Below are 18,632 nucleotides of genomic sequence, written 5' to 3'. Positions count from 1 at the left end.
GACGTGTTAGGTAAAACTTTATCTCCCAGTGTTCTCTGTCCACTGCATTAACCTGCAAATGAACCTTTGTAGGAGCACTGTCTTATTACTCAATGGAAATCTACATTGTATTAGAACAGTGCCCGTTTGTAAAGGTTAATTCTCGGGTTAATGCAGTGGAGTTTAATCCTCAGTGCTGAAGAAGCTTCAGGGTGAAATGCATCGACTTAAACATGAGACAGTTTTTATTATATCGCTCACTAGAGGTGGATCTTTAAAACACCCACAACCCGAGGTTGGTTTGTGGCTTTTAATCTCACACAAGTGACTGAACGTTTTTAATCAATTCCTCATTAATTCCACAGCAACAAGCGCTACCTTCCCCGTGTTGTACACTGCTGGTTGCACTCTGAATGAAATTACTTTTAAGAACATTCTTCATTCCCAAACTCACCCGTTAGGGCCGCTCAAAGCCTCCAACTGAGTGAATAAATGATGGCAACAGTTTGTCATTTCATAGCTGTTCATAACTTTAGTGTTAATTAGAACAAGAGAGATCGTCTTTTTTTATTCCACGCATTCTTCTTCCTTGTCAAAACCTGGAGATTCAGGTGTTTTATGCTATTAGCGACTAATGCAGCCTCGAGCAGCTAGCCTGCAACATTCAGGGTGCTAAACCAGGAGCAAAAGTCTATTGAATTCACAGATTGAAATAAGATTTTGTTTTCAATCAACTGTTATTTATTGTTAGCAAGAAACACACTGATACACTGAACAATTCATCAACTAGTTTATCTAATTAACTAATTTATCAGCCTTGAAAGTGTGAGATACAATGTTAGTTACTCTGCCACCTATATTCAAGGTTATGAAATACATATTTCAATGTTGTTTGGACTTCCAACATATTGATCTTTATGGGGAAATGTGTCCTTTCCTTTCCCACTCCCCCACAGGAACAGCAGACATCAGGGTCTGTTGCACAGCACATTCAAAGTCTTGCTAAAGGGCACTTCATCAAGACTGAATGCTCGCCACACTACTGCCCAAAATATGTCGAAATGTTTAGTCTGCTTGTAATCCGGGCCTTCTGTCTCTCTCTCTCTCCTCTGGCCTCATTAAACAAATCTCCATCCTGTCTCCAGCTCTGCCAGTTGGCCTGGTGGCTCAGTTGTGTACAAACAAAACCACAAATAAACACAGAGTGGATGCAGCCGCATGTCCTGCTCCAAATTTTAATTTGATCCAAATATAAAAGTGAGGAAATTCTCCAAATGAACACACTAACAGTTTGCAGCCTTCTGCGCATGATTATACATATTTCTGTACATTAACATCGCTCACTGCGTTCTTTATTTCTTTTTAATGGGACTTTAGATGAGAAGTTTTCTGTAACATGTTGGCTTTTCATCCTTTCCTCTCTCATTTATAAATGATTATGGATGGAAAGCTTTAAATTTCCATCTGGTTGACTCAAGTTTGCATGTCATTTACATTGATGTGAATATATAAAGATACAGCCTGGTTACACGTCGGCCCGGTCTTAAAATCTACAATCAAGATGTTGCAGTTTCATATATTTTTAATCATCATTTCATGTTTATTCTAATCTACTTACCCAAGTTCACAGGAAATAGAGTCGATGATGCAGATCTATCTTTATGACCCTCACTATTGGTGAACCAACTTCAAGTTCAGGGTTGTTTTATTGTTGTAGTATTTACATTTCATTCCAAAACAAAATTTAAATAGCAACTTACTGATAAGAGTTAAATTAATAGTTTGTTGGTTCAAACCACCACTGAACCGCTGATGAACACATAAACTTGTACAGATACAAATGGTAGCACATTAGAGATGAACAAGAGCTAAAAAAGAGAAAAACAGCAGTTTTCCAGAATAAAAGTGCAAGAAGTTACATTCAAAAGCTGTCTGTTGTCGTTGAAACTCAAGCCAATGCATTAAGACATCGCTTAAGACAAAGCAAAAGAGCATTTAACCCTTCAGTTTATCTGAAAACCCTGAAATTCACACACAGATAACACGCGGATTGCAGCATGAAAGTTGCTATTTGATGGGGTTGCTGAGATTTTTCCATATTTAAGTGTTTTCTTTTAGAAACATCATTTGGTGTGCCGTCACTTCTCAGATGGCAGCATCATTTAGAGCATCATTTGGACGGATGTCAGTGATGTAAAGCATAAAGCGCTCAAGCATGAAAATATAGTTTTCAAACCATGAAGATTAATGCAGCAAAGCACCAAAAGTCGTGAATAACTTCCCCCGGCTCTCCAACATCTTTCCACCGAAGAGCAGAAGCAGCAAACCCGTCACACTCGCAGAACCACAGCGGGACCAGCTGAGGGTTTAACGCCGCAATGTGGCAGCAATTTTGGGTTCCGCTCTGGTGAGAATCTGTAGCCTGTTTCCTTTTGAAAATCCCCAAATGTTCGAGGCTGTCGGGAAGGTAAATTTCACGGCCAGTTTGGCAGCAGGAAGTGTCTTTGGTCAGGGTGTTTGTGTAAACAGCTCGTAATGGTTTTAGCCCGCGGTGAGGCCTCTGTGGCGCGTACACATTTGTACATATACACAGATATGTCCATCATCGTTCACTGTACACGTCCCCATACACACATGCATACGTTCAAATGCAGTGGAGCCTATAGACTGTACACAGCTGAGACCCATTACGGCTGCAGAACGAGTTTCTCTTATAGTTGACTTATAGTTAACAAATGTGCGTCTTGCTCTCGACAAGAGATGTGTTGACTTGCTGTGTACTAATTCCAGATTTCTTACATTTGTTTGAACCAATTACAGTTGCATGTTGGACATGTGGCATTAGATTCTGTCACATTCGTCTTTGATGCTACTAAATGCTTCTTTTGTCAGATTAAAATTGCTTGCTAGAACAAATTAGTGTAACATCACTGAACTACTTTCCCTCTCACACATCCTCCTACTCAAATGACTCTAATATGTTGTCACAAAATAATGTAATGACAATATTATGCTCACGCTGTGATCCCTGTTCCCCTCTTTGCTTATTTCTATTTGCTCATTTTGGCGATCTCTGAATTTAAATTTATTTTACTGTTAATAGTCAAATACTTCACTCTGTATCATCAGCGAAATCACTAAACCACATCAACAACCATAAAAGGAAAACATTAATTTGACACACACTTTCATCAGATCATAAAAAAGTCAGCTAGATTACAATTCAAGACAGGATCAGTCGGGAGAACATGTGCATTTCTACTCGGCTTGTGTTTTGGTTTTGAACACATTAAGTGACCGAGGAGCCATGACGGTGTGTGTGAACCATATTAAAAACCTTTCAGACATTCAGGTTACCACCTCTTCCTCCTCTGTCTGCTTTTTAACTATCACTCCTTCCAGTACCACTAATGTCTCGTAACAAAGTCAACCTGCGGTCAGCTTTGACAGCTTCTCTCAATCACCCTCCTGTAACCCAGACTGTGGGATCACTTTTCCAGTAAGCAGGGATCGGACTGTGTTCGGAAATGACTCACTTTCCATCAGGAGAATGTCGTGAGGCTTTAACTGAGTGTATTATCCCTCTACGAAGACCTATCAAGTCTGAACTGTTTGGCGGTGAGTAGACTAGAGGTGGGCACCATGTCTGATTCTGATTGTGCTGCTAGTAATCTCGGAAAATAAGCAGTTCAGCCCGTGTGACGGTGGTGAATGTCTGCTCCGGCTCATGTGGTTTGGAAGGTCACTGGCTTTTTAAGATGTACATGAAGCTGTTGGACAAGTTGTGCTTTTCTGCTGGACTTCTGTTGCACCTTTGCTGCCTCCCTGAAGGCCCCTCCAGACAGGAGCGACTGCAGCAACTTGCCGCCTCTTTTTGTTTTGTGACTGGTATTTTCTGCCCCTGCAGGTTGACCATGTCAAACTTTTTGGTGCTTGTCGCTGTGCGTTTTCTGGTGGGACCAGGTTCTGTTACAGCCACGGTGGTTGTCATTTCCTCTAAAAGGGCTTGAAGGGGAACTGTTTTCAGAAAGGTTTGCCTGAGAGTTTGACCAGAATAGCTGTCAGACCCACATAAAGGCCTGAAGGCTATTTGTTTGAAAGACATGAGAGCTTTATGTTTGTTCAAGCAACGAGTTTAAAGTCTTCTGTTCATTTTATGTCATAATTGATCAACATCAGGATTCATATAAATAATCTTTTTCTCATTTTTGTTTTTTTCTGGTAAATCGATGAGTTGGTTGGTTTTTATAAAATGTCATAAAAATAATGAAAATTTCACCTTCTTCAAATTGTGTGTTTTGACTGACCAACTGTTTAAAATCCAAAGATATTCAAAGCCCTAATGATGTAAAACAGAAAAGAGCAGCAAATCCTCACATTTGAGAATCTGTAACAAGCAAATATTTGCTTGATAAATGACTTTTTCTTTAACTTAAATGACGATTAATCTCTCTCTCCCCACCCCTCCTCCTGTTCTGTTTCCTCCCAGGTATTCTGTCCTTCACAACGGGAACCACGCGGAGCAGGAGAAGAAGTCTCTGCACACCGACCACGAGTCCTGCTTGTGACCAACAACGACTCCTCAGTCACATCTTCAACGACCTCGGCTCTCGCACCGTCACCGCAGAGTCGATGGATGGAAACCAGTCGCAGCCTCCACACATCCGGAGCTGAAATACGCTACAAATCCAGAAGAGCTCCAAAAACCAGAGCCCCGATGGGACTTTAGGGATCCAGGCGAGGAATGTGACATTGCAAGGGGTGCATCTGGTTTTAAAGTTCAGCCCAAACTCAACCTGTGGTCTTTAAAGGTGGCAGGGACCTAGTCTTTCTGATGCTGTTTCTGTCGCGCTGGTTCTCCCGTCTGCAGGCCCACAGAGACTGAGCTGTCCCAGTCGAACTGAACCGGAGCCAGAGAGCGGCTGTGATCCCATCAGCAGGCCCGCTGGTAGCTGTCTGTGAAGTCCAGCTTGTCTTGTGGAGAACCGGCAGCTTCGGTGGAATGTGCAGGAGAATTTCACAGCGCGGGATGTGATTAATGACTGGGAGTGGTGGGAGTGAATGATGTTGCCAAAGCTATTTGATATTACATACAGAGGACCTATTTCTGATTATTATATGATGCTCGCTGTTGTTTTCCAGTACAAAATCAAAGAGACTGACAGTAGATTTTAGCTGGTTGTTCCTTATAAAACGAGCATGACGAGTCGGCAAAATGAGCTGTTGAAACAAGTGGCAGAGTTGAGATCAATATTTTCTTCTTTTTTTTTTAAACATCACATTTTAAACATCACGTGTCTTAGCCTTAGACACAAAGCTGCAGAACCTGTGCGTCTCCCAGGTCGAAGCTTTCCAGCTTTGCTAAATCCTCACTAAGCCGAAAGGAAAATGTGGTTGCAAGGCTGCGTTAAATCCTTGACCTAAACTGTTGAAGTGCATTATTATAGAGGCTGCTAGCTCACACTCCATGCTCATCACCACACGAGGCTCCGTATGAATCCTTGTTTTCCACACAATGAGAAGTTAGAAGACCACAACGCATAAAAGCTGCTCATGAATGATTCAACAGACATTGTGATGATGCTGGAGCAATATGTGCAGGGTAATGGTGTGTGTGTGTGTGTGTGTGTGTGTGTGTGTGATTACATTTGCAGGTTTTTGCAGTCTGTCTGCGTCTGTATGTGTGTTTCCGTGGTGATGAATGTTTGCATACAAGTGTGCTTCTGAGTGTGTATGTGCATGTCCTCATGTGTTACGTTTGTATGTATGAAACACCCTTTTCCCATCATCCCATGCTGTGTTGCCCCCGCGCCATCTCGACACGCCATGTATTCCCTCCGTCTGCGCTCGCCTTGGAGGCCGTATCAAAGAATGTACCAGAACGGAGAACACTAAAGCCAACTGTTCCTGTATCCAGAATGCAACCTTGTCCTTTTTTAAAAAAAAAAACCTCAGTTATAGTTTCCTGTCGTTTCCTTGCAAACTGTCCTCTCTCTGTGTCCTCAGTACTTGTAGCTTAAAGCATCTTTTAGTCATTAGTCACCAAACAAGTATGTAATAAACCCACTGTAAGCTACATGCCCAGCACCAAACAGCAGGTAGACAAAGTTAGCAAGTAGCTCGCAAAGAAAGTGGAACGTCGAGAGCCAGATCACTTTCTCAGGAGTTGGGGGAGACCAAACCAGAGCTAAAAGGAGAGTGAACGTTGGACTTACATTCATCAGGTGGAGAGAAATACAACTTTAATAGGAAGACAATGTTGCTCTTTGTCTGCTGGATGTGCACACGTCTGATTGCCAACACAAAACAACTTTATAAACTTGTGATATGTCAGCTTACTGTAGAGCTTTTCCACCACCAAGTGGTCAAAAATGATTAATGCAGCTTAAAAGAGCAGTTTATCAAAAGCATTTTGACTTTGACATCAAGCAGTTTGACTTTAAGAAAATATGGAAATAATATGGTTGTAAAATTACCATTTAGGGTTTGGAGTTTCTCAAGTTAAAAACCCAACAAAGGGTTGCTACCTAACTTTCTATGGATCATACGCACGATTCATTTCATTGACAACAAAGCATCTCCAAATTTAATGGATTTCAGTTTATAGATACAATTGAGGACCAATGATGTATTTAAAGCAAAGCTGTTTTTCTTTAGTTAATGAAAAGTTGACATTTTGGAAACACGCTATAAAATACAGACAAACAGCGAACATGTTGTCTTCCAGAGCCAAAGCAGACACAGAAACAGAAGTGAACCTTCTAAAAAGGGCTTCATAGGAACAAACATAGCCCTCTCAAATCAGTTAATCAGATGAAAACACAGTTGAGCACAAAGAAAAGCCAAAAAGCTCTTGACTGGAATCACTGGGCAGGCGAGGTAATTACAAATCCCTGCAGAGACAAGCCCATTGACCCAGTTTAGCAAGTCACAGTTCAGAGGAATCTATCCAATCTAGGCGGAAACTTCATATATGACACCATCACTCATGTTGCTCCAGATACATAAATATGAGCCTCACACAGTCCAGTTCAGCCAGGAGGGTCAGCTGGTTCAGTCAGACCATTTACTATAGTTCAGTTCACTTCAATTCTTTACCACCATTTAAGAAGATTTTACATTGCTGAAGGTGAAATCTGCATTCTTAGCCGTGTATTGTATTATTATTTTTTAAGGCACCATGTGCAATATTCAACATAAATGTTCCAGCATTAACTGAGAGATCATTTTCATCTGCAGGCAACTGATATCATGCTGAAGATGCTCTATCCAAAGTCTATCTTTCGAGTATCATTCACCTTCTGTAGGCTTGAACTGCTGCAAGATGTTTGTGGGGTCGTTCTTCATGACAGCCACTGTTGATTATCAGCTTTGATTATGGCGGCTACGATGGATTGAAATGGTGATCACGGTGGACGTACAGTATCACAAACCTTTACTGCAGCATAATCCAGTTCTCTGCTGCAAAGAGTCATTTTTTTTCCCATAATATGGTGAACAGAGGTTCTGGTGAAGTGTCGGACCATCTAGTAGGATCATGTGACACAGGAGCAGTATGTTTAGCCATATTTTGCAACTGGAATTTACAAAATCTCCAGATTATGGTGAGGTTTCTGGATGGAAATTGGTCACCATTTTAATCCAGACTACAGCCTGTTTGAAGGAGGGAGCCATTTCCTTTACATGCTGGTGGTGTGTTTGATGCTCAAAATAGATATTTGGGATGGAGACTGCTACTAAAGCTCTTGGGGATTCAGTGTTTTACTCAAGGACACTGCAGAATGGTGAATGGTGCTATAGTGGTGGCTTGAAATTGGACAAATGCCCTCACAAGTATCTTGTCTAGTGAACTAGTGGAGTTCTGGCAGCCCGACATCCCACCTAGTTAGGGTTTACAGTATTAGAAGTCAGAACAAATACATTCAAATCAACTGTTTCTCTGTTTTTTACATAAACACAAAAAACACACAAAGGGAACAGCTGCTTATGATTCCAGTCGTTAGTTATAAAGTCATGTTATGGTTAACGGATAGCTATCAGATGTCAACATCTACCCATAATCCCTTGCAATTTCAAGTAATTTCCTGTAGTTGGTGCAGATGATGTTGTTCACCTCAGTGCTTGTTTTTTCAGCTGTTTTAAAACACTTCTAAAAGGCTCAGAGAATAGGTTACTAAAAGTGCCAAAGACAAGCAGAAGAGTCTGTATATCAGTATACAGCAAGAAAAAAGGTGATCCATGAAAAATATAAAGTTCTCACACAGAGTCAGTCATTTCAAGATGCTTTGTCACTCTGACGTTCTCGCTTCAAAACCCTTTTTCTTTCTGTTGTTGGCTCAGTTCAGTCACGGCTTGACTCGTGAACTCACTAGTCTCTTGAAGAACTCGTGAAAAGCTCCAGTGTGCGCTGTAATGTTTATGGAGTAGCCGGCTGACAGGGATGCATGCAGATGAGGCCATATCACAGGAGGAGTGGATGCAGATCTTTTTGTGGCTGCTTCAGTATTGTTAATTTTTCAGCAACAAATAATAGACGGTTTATACTTTATATACATATATTGGTGTCTGATTGTGTTTTGTTTTCCAAAAAGGACTCAGTTCAAACTCTTCCATAACTGAAGCACAAGCACTTTTTTCGTGATTTAAGGAAGGATGAATTTAGTAGTGTCATCACAGATAGTATGATATATTCCATAAAGTTATTAGAGCATTTAGAGCAATTCCTTAAAGTGATCATCCCTCCCAAAAAGTGCATTTGAATATTATTTATTTTTCAATACATGTCCAATGTTCTTAAGATAATTAAGATTTAGACTATCTACTTTAATATTAAACGTGTGCAGGTTATGCATTAGGACCAGTTGCCGTTTGTCCCCCCTTTGCAGATCCTGATTTGTCAATGTTTAACTTTTGTAGTTACAGAAAGAAAGTTTTACAGTACGTGATGAAAAGTTACGTTTTGTTTGTAAAACAAAATCTGTAATGGCATTTCTTTATTCTGAGAAAATAAAAATAATGATTTTTTTATATTAAATTAAAGAAGTTCAAAAATTGTGTATATTTTTATCAGTTAAATGTCAAAAACGTGCAGACTTTGACATTCAAACATTAGAGATGAACAAGAAAAATGAAAAGAAGTAATTCATTCAAGACTGTAGATTGGTTAACTTGGATTTGATGGAGTTTGCCTGAGATTGTTTCTCTAGAAGGGTCCTAATATTCTTTGCTCTCAGAGTAAAATGGCCTTAATTTCCTGATTATTTTGGATTTCTAACATTTTGTAAATGGAGCTTAAAATCAGTGAAAGTTAGTAATGAGAGTCAGAATCGTTAAATATTTGTGATTGAAAATGTTTTTACATTTTGACAGTTTGTTTTTTCGTCCTCAACAAATCTCAAAGTCTCAAGTCTCAAACCTTGAAACAGCATCACTGGGCCTTTTTTTACTTTCCAAATCAGAACAATGAAACAAACTCAGATGGCCAACCTTTCTTTGGAGAGTTTTGTTGGAGCAGTAACTGTCTTCCAAAGCGTCCTCGTGATCAACTTTAAGAGGCCCTTGTGTCCTCATTGTCCTTCACAAACATGACCTCTCACTGCAGAGTGAGGCTGAGAACACAGACTGCTGAATAAAAAGTAAATGATACACAGTCCCACAGAGACATTTTCTGTCCTTTTTTATAGGAAGTCACATTCATGTTTTCAGCATCCTTAAACCCACAATTTTCTTTTCCAACAAACATCTGTTTATTGTTTTTCCATGAGTATAAAAGGAGACAGACTTTGCGGCTTGGGTGTCAGGGATTTTGTGTCTATCTCTATTCTGCCTATTTTTTCTGTTCAATAGCCGCCCACTTCAACGGCTGCAGTTTCCATGACATCTGTGGAAGCTTAATGTCAGGCAGTGTGCATGTCCATTTTTGTGTGGAGATGTTTGTGCATGTATGTGTGTGTGTGTGTGTGTGTGTGTGTGTGTGAGCGTGCGTGCAGAACAGTCTAAAATTAGGAAACCCAAGCTCACCTACCTTCATGAAATTTAATGAGCCAAAAAGTCGAAGGAAGACCATTTTTGGAGATGTACCAAACACATCACGGGATACAAAAAAAAATCTATCTGAGCACGCTTCAGTTGGGAACCATCTGAGAGATTCAAAGGGTTACGCAGCTATTTCAGGTAGAATGAGACTGAGGAGAAGTGAGGAGAAAACCCTGCTGCCCCACATGGAAATACCTTCAAGTTAGAAATCTATATTTTTGTTTTCACTACCTCAGAGAAACAGTTGTCCACCTGTGAATTTGGTTTCAAGTTTTGTAAAAATCCATCGGCAGTCTTCAAACTCCTTGAGTATATTTGAGGAATACGCAAAGTTAGCGTTGAAAACTCATGCAGAGTGAGCTCAGACAGCTGGAGGTGAGCTGTGGTCAAGCGAGAGAGTTTGCTCAGAGAGATAAAGACCAACGCAAACTGTCTCCTCTGACGTCTTGATTGGCTTTCCAAAATCATCTTAGGTATCGAAATATTACTAAATTGTAGTCTTCAGAGTCTTGTAGTCTCTTTAAAGCTGCCATGTTGTGTTATGGAAGAGGTACAGAGGTCAATTTCAGCGCCTACAGGAGCTTAAAAAGACAAGAATGCAATGCGGCCTCAGGACTTGTTGGGTCTATAGTAATGTGCATGACTGCAACCACAGACACCCCGCCGGTTAATAAAGTCACTGAATGTCCAATCACCCACCTTGACAGATGATCTGATGATCTCTAATCTGATATAGTTTACTACATTATTACCTGTTGCAGAAATCCAGACAGAAGAACTTAGCAGAAACAATTTTAAATGAAAGGATGTTCAGTCAGAGTACTAAGGTGACTTTGGGAAGCCCGTCCGGTGGCTGGTTTAGAGCCAGAAAGCAGCACTGCCACTAATACAGACCAACTAAACACAGTATGGAAGTCCTAACTGCGGACAACAGAACTGAGTCCCTTCAGCATGAAGCTGACGTGCTGGTTGGTGAGAGTTGCATTGTGAGATAAATAAGGAGGATGGAAGATTATTAAGGCATTTAATCCCATTAAGAATCCATTATTTTCTTCTTTACCTTAGCAGAATCTGTAGCCTTTAAGAGCATTTTGCCTCCTAAATATCCCATGTTTTTTTTACAGTTTTTGTGTTTTTTTTTTTTGGGGGGGGGGGGCTGTTGTTGATGGTTCAATATTTCATCAAATACAGAAACTCCAGTAGGTAAAACTTTATCCAGAATAATCACCAAGCTTCTGGTTTCATCCATTTTTTTGCATTTAGGTGTGACTTCTTTTCAAATGCTGGATTAAATACTTAATGTAACCTCACAGTTAACATTTGGTACTGAAGTTCTCAAACGGCCTCTTTGCCTTTTTTATTTGCAAAATGAAAATATCCCTTGGACATATTTTTAACATCTTTCCTGCCTCCTGCAAAAAGCAGGGTTTCGACAATTGCTGCCGTTTGTGCAACTTCCTGACTTGTATTCCGTGCCACTCCTGCTCTGTATCCATCTCTTTTTTAATTTATTCATTTATTTTTGCAGCTTACAGCATGAATGTGTATATAAAGAAAAAAAAATCCCACAAACTGTCCAAAGGAGACACAAAAAAAAAACAACTTTTATAAAACTCTTCAGTATTTATTTTGACAGAACAAAATGGGTATTTTCATGTATTAAAAGAGCATAAAAGGCTTCTCTTTCTGGGAGCTGAAATGTGTATGACTTTTTTCTGTTGCTATGTGACAGTTCCAATAAAGGCTAATTAAAGAGTAAAGAGATGCTGATAATCCTCGCGTTGACTTTCTTTGTGACTTCGATAACAGCGCACGCGTCGGTGAGCTCGCTGATTAAAACGTCATTAAAGTGCACACTTCACTCAAAGGGTTCCTGTTTCCTCGCTGAGCTAAGCTGAGCTCTCTCTTTCTCTCTGTTTCTTCTTTTGTAAGTGAAACACTGACGACTTGGAGGCACTCGGGAGGATTAAGCTGCAGTTCAGAAAGAAAAACGCATAAGAGATTAAGCACATAAAGGGCGTCTTCTTAGCAGAGATCCTTGATAGTGATGAATGGAAGGAGCATTACACCCCATCTCAGCTTTGTCAGGATGAAAAGTCTCACTCTCTGGGTTTATCACCTCCATGCTGAGTGAATTAGGACAAATTCTGATACTGCTTTGTGGACCTAATGAGAAGAAACTTGTTTAGAGAGAGACAAGCACTGCCTTTGTTGCAGAGGTATGATGTTCAGTCCGATCTGGGTAAGATGTTTTCAGTTCAAGAGTTCATAAGACATGCATGCACTACCTCGAGTATGCTCACAACAACAGCTCCCCGTTCCACTGGACAGCAGCTTGGAAGCAACTTGTATGAGACTTCATCTGTGCTTACAACAGCTTCACATTTGGGCTCTTTTTTTTATGTATTATGTATTTTGGGGATATATTGGGGTCTACAGTAGACAGTAGAGGGCTGACAGGAAATGAGAGCAGTGAATGAAGGATGACATGCAACAAAGGTCCCTCGCCCCCCTGGTCCTGGACTCAAACGAGGGACACAGCATCTGAACACACAGCCTCAATGAAAAAGTGAGCTCAGGTGTGCAATGGTTTGTAGGAGAAAAGCAGCCATTGGGTAATAATCTTAGAGTGAATTATCAGGGTGAATTATTTGGTTTTAAGGTGCTTGTGGTAAAGTAGTGAAGTTCCTTGTCCTTCAGATTTAGATAGAACATTTACATCAGTAAGTGGAAAGAATATAGACAGTTATGGCACATAAATTAGAGCTGAAGCGTGAGCTGGTCTAGACAGCTGCACTGGTTAAGATGGATGCATATGTCTTCCTTAGATGAATAGCTGGAAATATGCGGCTGAACATGTAACATGTAAACAGCTAGTAAACCTGTAAACCCTGCTTGTGGTCCTTACAGAACAGGACACAACCCAAAGCCTTATTCTAGCTAAAAATGTTACGTTAAGGGGCAAGACGAAAGATCAGGAAGTCATTAAAATGAAAAGGTTTCATCCTTTTGGTTGGATGGTTCTGTACACAGGGAGGTAAAGTATCGTAATGTATAATTTCAGAACATTTAATGATTAAAGAGTTGCTATTAAAATTTTACTATTGTTTTAACATTCATTCTGGCACCAATAAAAGAGCAACATTATCTCCTGAGTGTTAAAATATGCAAATGTTCATTGTCCCAGTTCTGCATTCAGTTTAGTCTCCAGTCATGTACAGAAAGAAAAAGATCAGAGCAGACAGGCTGTGCTTTTATGGTATGTAAATTAGCTTTAGATACTGTAGTCCTCACTTGCATTCACACATATCCTCCCCGACTCTTGATGTGGCACATTAGACTCTGTCTAAACTGTGGGAGTAAGCAGTCCTCATCCCTGTGTAACTCATGGAGACACAAAACACTAAAAGATCCTATGGAGCACTGTGTCCACCAAAGGTAAATATGTTTTTTCTTAAGAAGTGAGAAAAAATAGCTGGAGGTTTTGCATGGGAGAGGAAATATAGTCTGGCTTCAGATATTTAGGTAAAATAAATTAATGGGCCTTTTTGTTGCTTTTCGCTGGTGAAACCTGGTCGTGAATATTTGTGTTAAGTGATAAATGATAGCAGTGTAATCCTTCACTGTCTCCACTGATACATCTGTTTCCAAGAGAAGTCCCTGACCGTGTGTTGGTTTGAATAAAATGAACAAGTGAAGAAAATACAAGAACTCTTGAGCTCCAAACTCATCGCTACGCCTCAACTCTCGTCTGTCAGTGTGCAACCATTAATCTCCAGGAGCGAAACCTCTGATGAGATCTGCAGGTTGAAAGGAAAAGACCAGGTATGAGGCCTCTGTGAGACCGTCACAGCTGTGAAATAAGTACTCAGATACTTTACTGTACTCAATAGCATAGTGTATAAATACTCTGCTACAAGTAAAAGTCCTGCATTCAAAATTATACTTAAAGTATCAGAAGTAAAAGTACTCGTTACGCAAATGATATATATTATATTATTGGATTATATTGATGCATTAATGTGTAGGCATTATTTGAATGTTGCAGCTGGAAAAACTCAAGTAAAGTATAAGTACACAACGTTGTACTTAAGTACAGTACTTTAGTAAATGTACTTAGCTACTTTCCCCCATCATACATCGTACATCATTTCATTTTGAAGACCTCTTCTGATGAAGCTCGCAGTAAGTTGTCTAAACGTACTTATATTCATTATTTTAGAAGCAGGAATATTTATAGGAATAGAGCTGATGTTTGCTTTATTTATCTGTTTTACAGTAGAGTGTTTATTATAGAGCAACAACAACAAGTCAACAAGTCTTTGCTTGTTAATGAAGGAGATCAGGTTCTGAGCCTCAGGAGCACACTAGTACTCCTCAGTCTCAGTAAAACGTTGGAACAAAGATCTCGGACTACAGGATGTTAGTGACACAGTAACTATAGAGCTTATGTGGGCAAAGGACACAGACAAAACCACATTCGCTCTGTGAAAACAATTTGGTTGGACACCTTCCTGTTTTCCTGTTTTGTATTGACAGTCGATGTGAAGCTGTAATCTGCAGGCCAGCAGGGACGCCGCAGCGCAGCGGGGCGAGAAGCTGAGGAATTAAAAGCTGTTGGTTACTGTGTTCAAAATGACTCACAAACAAGTCAGAGAGCTCAGTGCAGGGAGCTGACACACACACACACACACCGGCATATGTTCAAGCATTTAAACATTCACACAGGGATTCATATACAAGCACACGTACACTGATAAACATTCATGTAAGCACATACACACAGACGGTCATGAATAAACAAGCTCACTAAAATAATAATGAATAAATACACGTAAACATATTCATCATCATTCGACTGGTTGTGATTTAACTACGGCCGTCGTTCTGCAGACTGAACTTCGGCTTTAGCGTTATGGCTTGGAGTTCAGCTTTGCTTTGCTTTGGCAGCATGTTTTGGATTCAGCTCAGACTCTATTCATCTCCACAGACCATCACTTCTGCAGAGCGTCGATAGAGACGGTCAAACCTGGAGGATAAATATCCACAGAGACACACACATCATTCAGGGCAGCACTTCTTCACAAAGCATAAAGAGGTATTGTGCTGCGGTGCCCAGAGATGTGCTGCCAAATGTGAAGTCTCTCTCATTGCTATACATGCATCTTTTTAACCCCCGAGAAATAAAAATCATTATTACATTACATGAATATTCTTTTTTTTACTTCTAATGTGTGGTATCACTGGTCACCCAGCTGTAACTGGCTAATTACATTCAGTGCACAGCTCAGCTCACCGTTTTCTCTGCTGTGTTATATGCAATTAAGTAATTCCTAAAAACATTAAAACAGGTGTTTGCAATACAGTTTTATAACACTCAAACATCACAACTGGACTGACTGGATAAACTAGATACTGAATCTATCTGATCTGATCAGTTTGTTGCATTTGACCTGTAAAGTCTGCTGTCAGCAAGCAGCCAAATGTTCACTGTGAAGAATTTCACACAGTATCGCCAGCATGTCTTAAGTATTTCCAAGTAGATTTTTAGGTAAATAAAATGACTTTTATTAAAACTCCACCAAACTGAAAAGGGAAGAGACAGTGACATAACCAACAAACGCAAGATAAACAGAAAATAAAGAGACTTAAAGACTAGACGGGCAGACAGAGATGGTGAAGTTAGCGAAGCAGCCAGCCCACAGATTGAATCAATTCAATTAGAAAGAGAAAATCCTTCCTGGCGACAGTTTAATGTGGTTACAGATTGAGGACAGCTCTCTGACAGTTCCTTGTCTGTGGCAGCGACGGCCATCAAGAGAACAGACGCCGAGCTTGAAGTTAAGCCACAGCTTGTATCTTTCACACTGACTGAAAGATCCTGCATGTGGGATTTTAAAACTAAAATTTGTCACTATCAGTTGTTATATTTGGAATCATTTCTGCACAAAATGATCAGCCAATGACAAAATCTGTAAAAGTGTGACCTCTTAAGTGTCCTTTTAAGTGTCCTTCAGATTTGTGCCGTGAAGCATTCAGCAGATTTCCCTCCAAATCAGATCTGGTGGAAATGAAACCAGTTTGCAGCAGTTTCAAGGTTTAAGAAATCCTTTAACCTGTCTTCACCTGTTTGAGTCCATCTGGAATAAACAATTAAAATCAATAACTGACACTGACCCTGTGCAGACCCGGACATCTTCAATCGCGACACCGATGTGTTTGTTGTGTGTAGTTGTAGCGTTTTGTACATTTGGTCCAAATACTTGACTTGACTAATTCAATTTGTTCTATTGTTTAGGAACAGTACTCGTCGCTGCAGGTTTGTTTTCACTCATGAAAATCTTTCCAAACTGCAGGTTGATTGTACGACAAGCATCCACGGCAACACTGCACCTCATCACTGCAGTGAAACGTGCTGTCTTTGTTAATATGGGGAGCCCACTGCAAGACACAGAACACATACCTGGGTGGGTGGCTTGTCATAATGAAGCAGCACCTTCAAGGGAGGCGGATTTCTCATTTGAGAAAAATGCACCTTTGAGAGGGTTCACAGTAACGCAGACTTTCTCTAAATGTGCGGTTTGTGAGCTTTTCCCGTCAAAGTGTGTTTTATAATAATGTAACATTTACTGAACATAATGATAGATGACACATTCAACCACTTATGTTATTCAGCTTCCTGTGTGTGTGTGTTGGCTGTCATATTTGGACTGCATGAGAGGAAAGAAGAAAACTTAAACCAGCTTTTTAAACATAATCTATATTTAGTCTAATTATCTGTTATCGGTCTCTCTCGCTTTTATGTAATGATGACATGAAAATTAAGAAGGACATGCTACAGTACATTAGTGACCTAGCTAAGAAACCATGATGATAAAAAAGGATGGACAGAAGGGGGGTGGGCTATCATGTATAATGCAGAAAGACCACTGCAGACAGCAGCTTTCACACTTCACCTGACTCTCAGCAAACTGCTTCAGGTGTGATGAAAGTGATGAAAACAGCCTTAATGTCTTGTTTTTGAACACCTTGTTTTTGCACCACACATGCACATAGACCCAGTCTGTACTGCCACATGTTGACCTTTGTTTTACCTGACATGTGTGTATATCCATGTGTGTAAGTATCCCTGGACTGGCAGGATAAATCTGGGTGGGGGGAAAGTGAAATAGCAGCACTTGTGTAATGTATTTTGTATTGGCTTTTTAAAGTAAGTGCATATTATGGCTCTAAGTGTTTGTTTGATTGACAGGTAAGATGCCCCCCCCCCCCCGTCTAATAAATCCAAATAGTCCATGATAAAGTTTTAGTCTATATTGTGAGTTACAGAGAAGAGGGAGAGACAGCGAGACAACACACAATGAGACACAGATTAAGGCGGACAGAAACAGAGACAGATTAGTCTACCAGTATAAACTGGAGCTAATTTGTTTTGGAAATGATTATCATGTCTGGGCTTATTCACAACAGGTTTGTGGAGGTTTAATTCAATTACACATGTGAAATACTTGGTTTTCGATAGCCAATCTATTATATTGGAATCATGCGCAGGCAGACAGAGCAGGAGTCCAACCTGTGGGGATTCATTAAACTGCAGGAGGTTTGTCTGATTAGATTGAGGCTTCATAACGTTGAAATATGAGTGCTGAGATGGACCAGAGGTACGTGTCAGATTGTGTGGTGGAGTCACAGCCGAGACCGAGAACTGTTGTTTGGACTGAGCCTGATCGTCTTCTTGCCCTTCTGTACTACATTCAGATTGTTTTCACTGGATGAACCTGGACACCAGATCTTGAATGAATGCTGTCATTCACAACACACTTTAAAGAAAAGGTTATATTGAGTAGAAATCTTTTGTGGTGAAGGACAGGGTCAAGAAGGATCTTTACATCTCTACTTCTAAGCTAACAGAAGTCCTTAAAGTTCTCAAAAAACACTATGGCACACTTATGTGAGACTGATGATAAGACCAAAGTCCTTCTCTCTGGGTCATTTTGATCCTCTCATCTTCCTCTCATCCACAGGTTGTTATGTTGGTGAGTTCATAGCTCAGCACACCGGACTCTCTGGGTCTGCAGTCCCTTGGTGCTGTTGCTCGTTTGTACTGATTTTAACCCCAATCCACTTGACCAAAGACTGTTTTATCATCCACATCCGCCTCTGTGTCTCCTTTTGGGTTCAAATTGCATCAAACCGAATAAGAGGCTCAAGGGCTCTCCAAACGTACATTAGGCCTCACTTAATCAATACTTGATCCCTGGCTTATTATGACACAGAAAGTCTCTATATTGGTTTGTACCTCATCTTACACTTCACGTTTGACTTAAAACGATGATCATGATGCCAGTGAGCCCCTCATTTAGGTCTTTATGGTGTTTAGTTTGTATAGATCTGCTGGTCCAGGATCACCAATCTTGACCAGTTGTAGAGAGCAAAGAGACAGAGATGCATGCGGATACATTTCCCTGTTCTCTGCATGCACTTGAATTTCAGTGAAATATAAAAGCATAATGTGGTCAAAGAGCCATCCGGATACCGAACACACGAAATGTAAATGCTTTTCAAGGAGATCTAAATATCCTTCGAGACATCCCTCTTAATAAAACATCTCATGGAAA

The 18,632-nt window shown here is 40.3% G+C and overlaps 1 protein-coding gene across 1 annotated transcript in view; it reads left to right on the top strand.

The window, feature by feature from the left end:
• Positions 1 to 4,547, top strand: part of htr4 (5-hydroxytryptamine receptor 4) — an 88,903-nt gene extending 84,356 nt beyond the window's left edge. The window contains exon 6 of the mRNA XM_070913412.1: positions 4,469 to 4,547. Coding sequence (XP_070769513.1) covers positions 4,469 to 4,547 — 79 coding nt within the window. The remainder of the gene's footprint in view (positions 1 to 4,468) is intronic.
• Positions 4,548 to 18,632: the final 14,085 nt, after the last annotated feature.

The sequence above is a fragment of the Enoplosus armatus genome, chromosome 10 (genome assembly GCF_043641665.1).
Source record: "Enoplosus armatus isolate fEnoArm2 chromosome 10, fEnoArm2.hap1, whole genome shotgun sequence".
In the NCBI taxonomy this organism is placed as follows: Eukaryota; Metazoa; Chordata; class Actinopteri; order Centrarchiformes; family Enoplosidae; genus Enoplosus; species Enoplosus armatus.
This window is presented reverse-complemented; position numbering and strand designations above follow the sequence as displayed.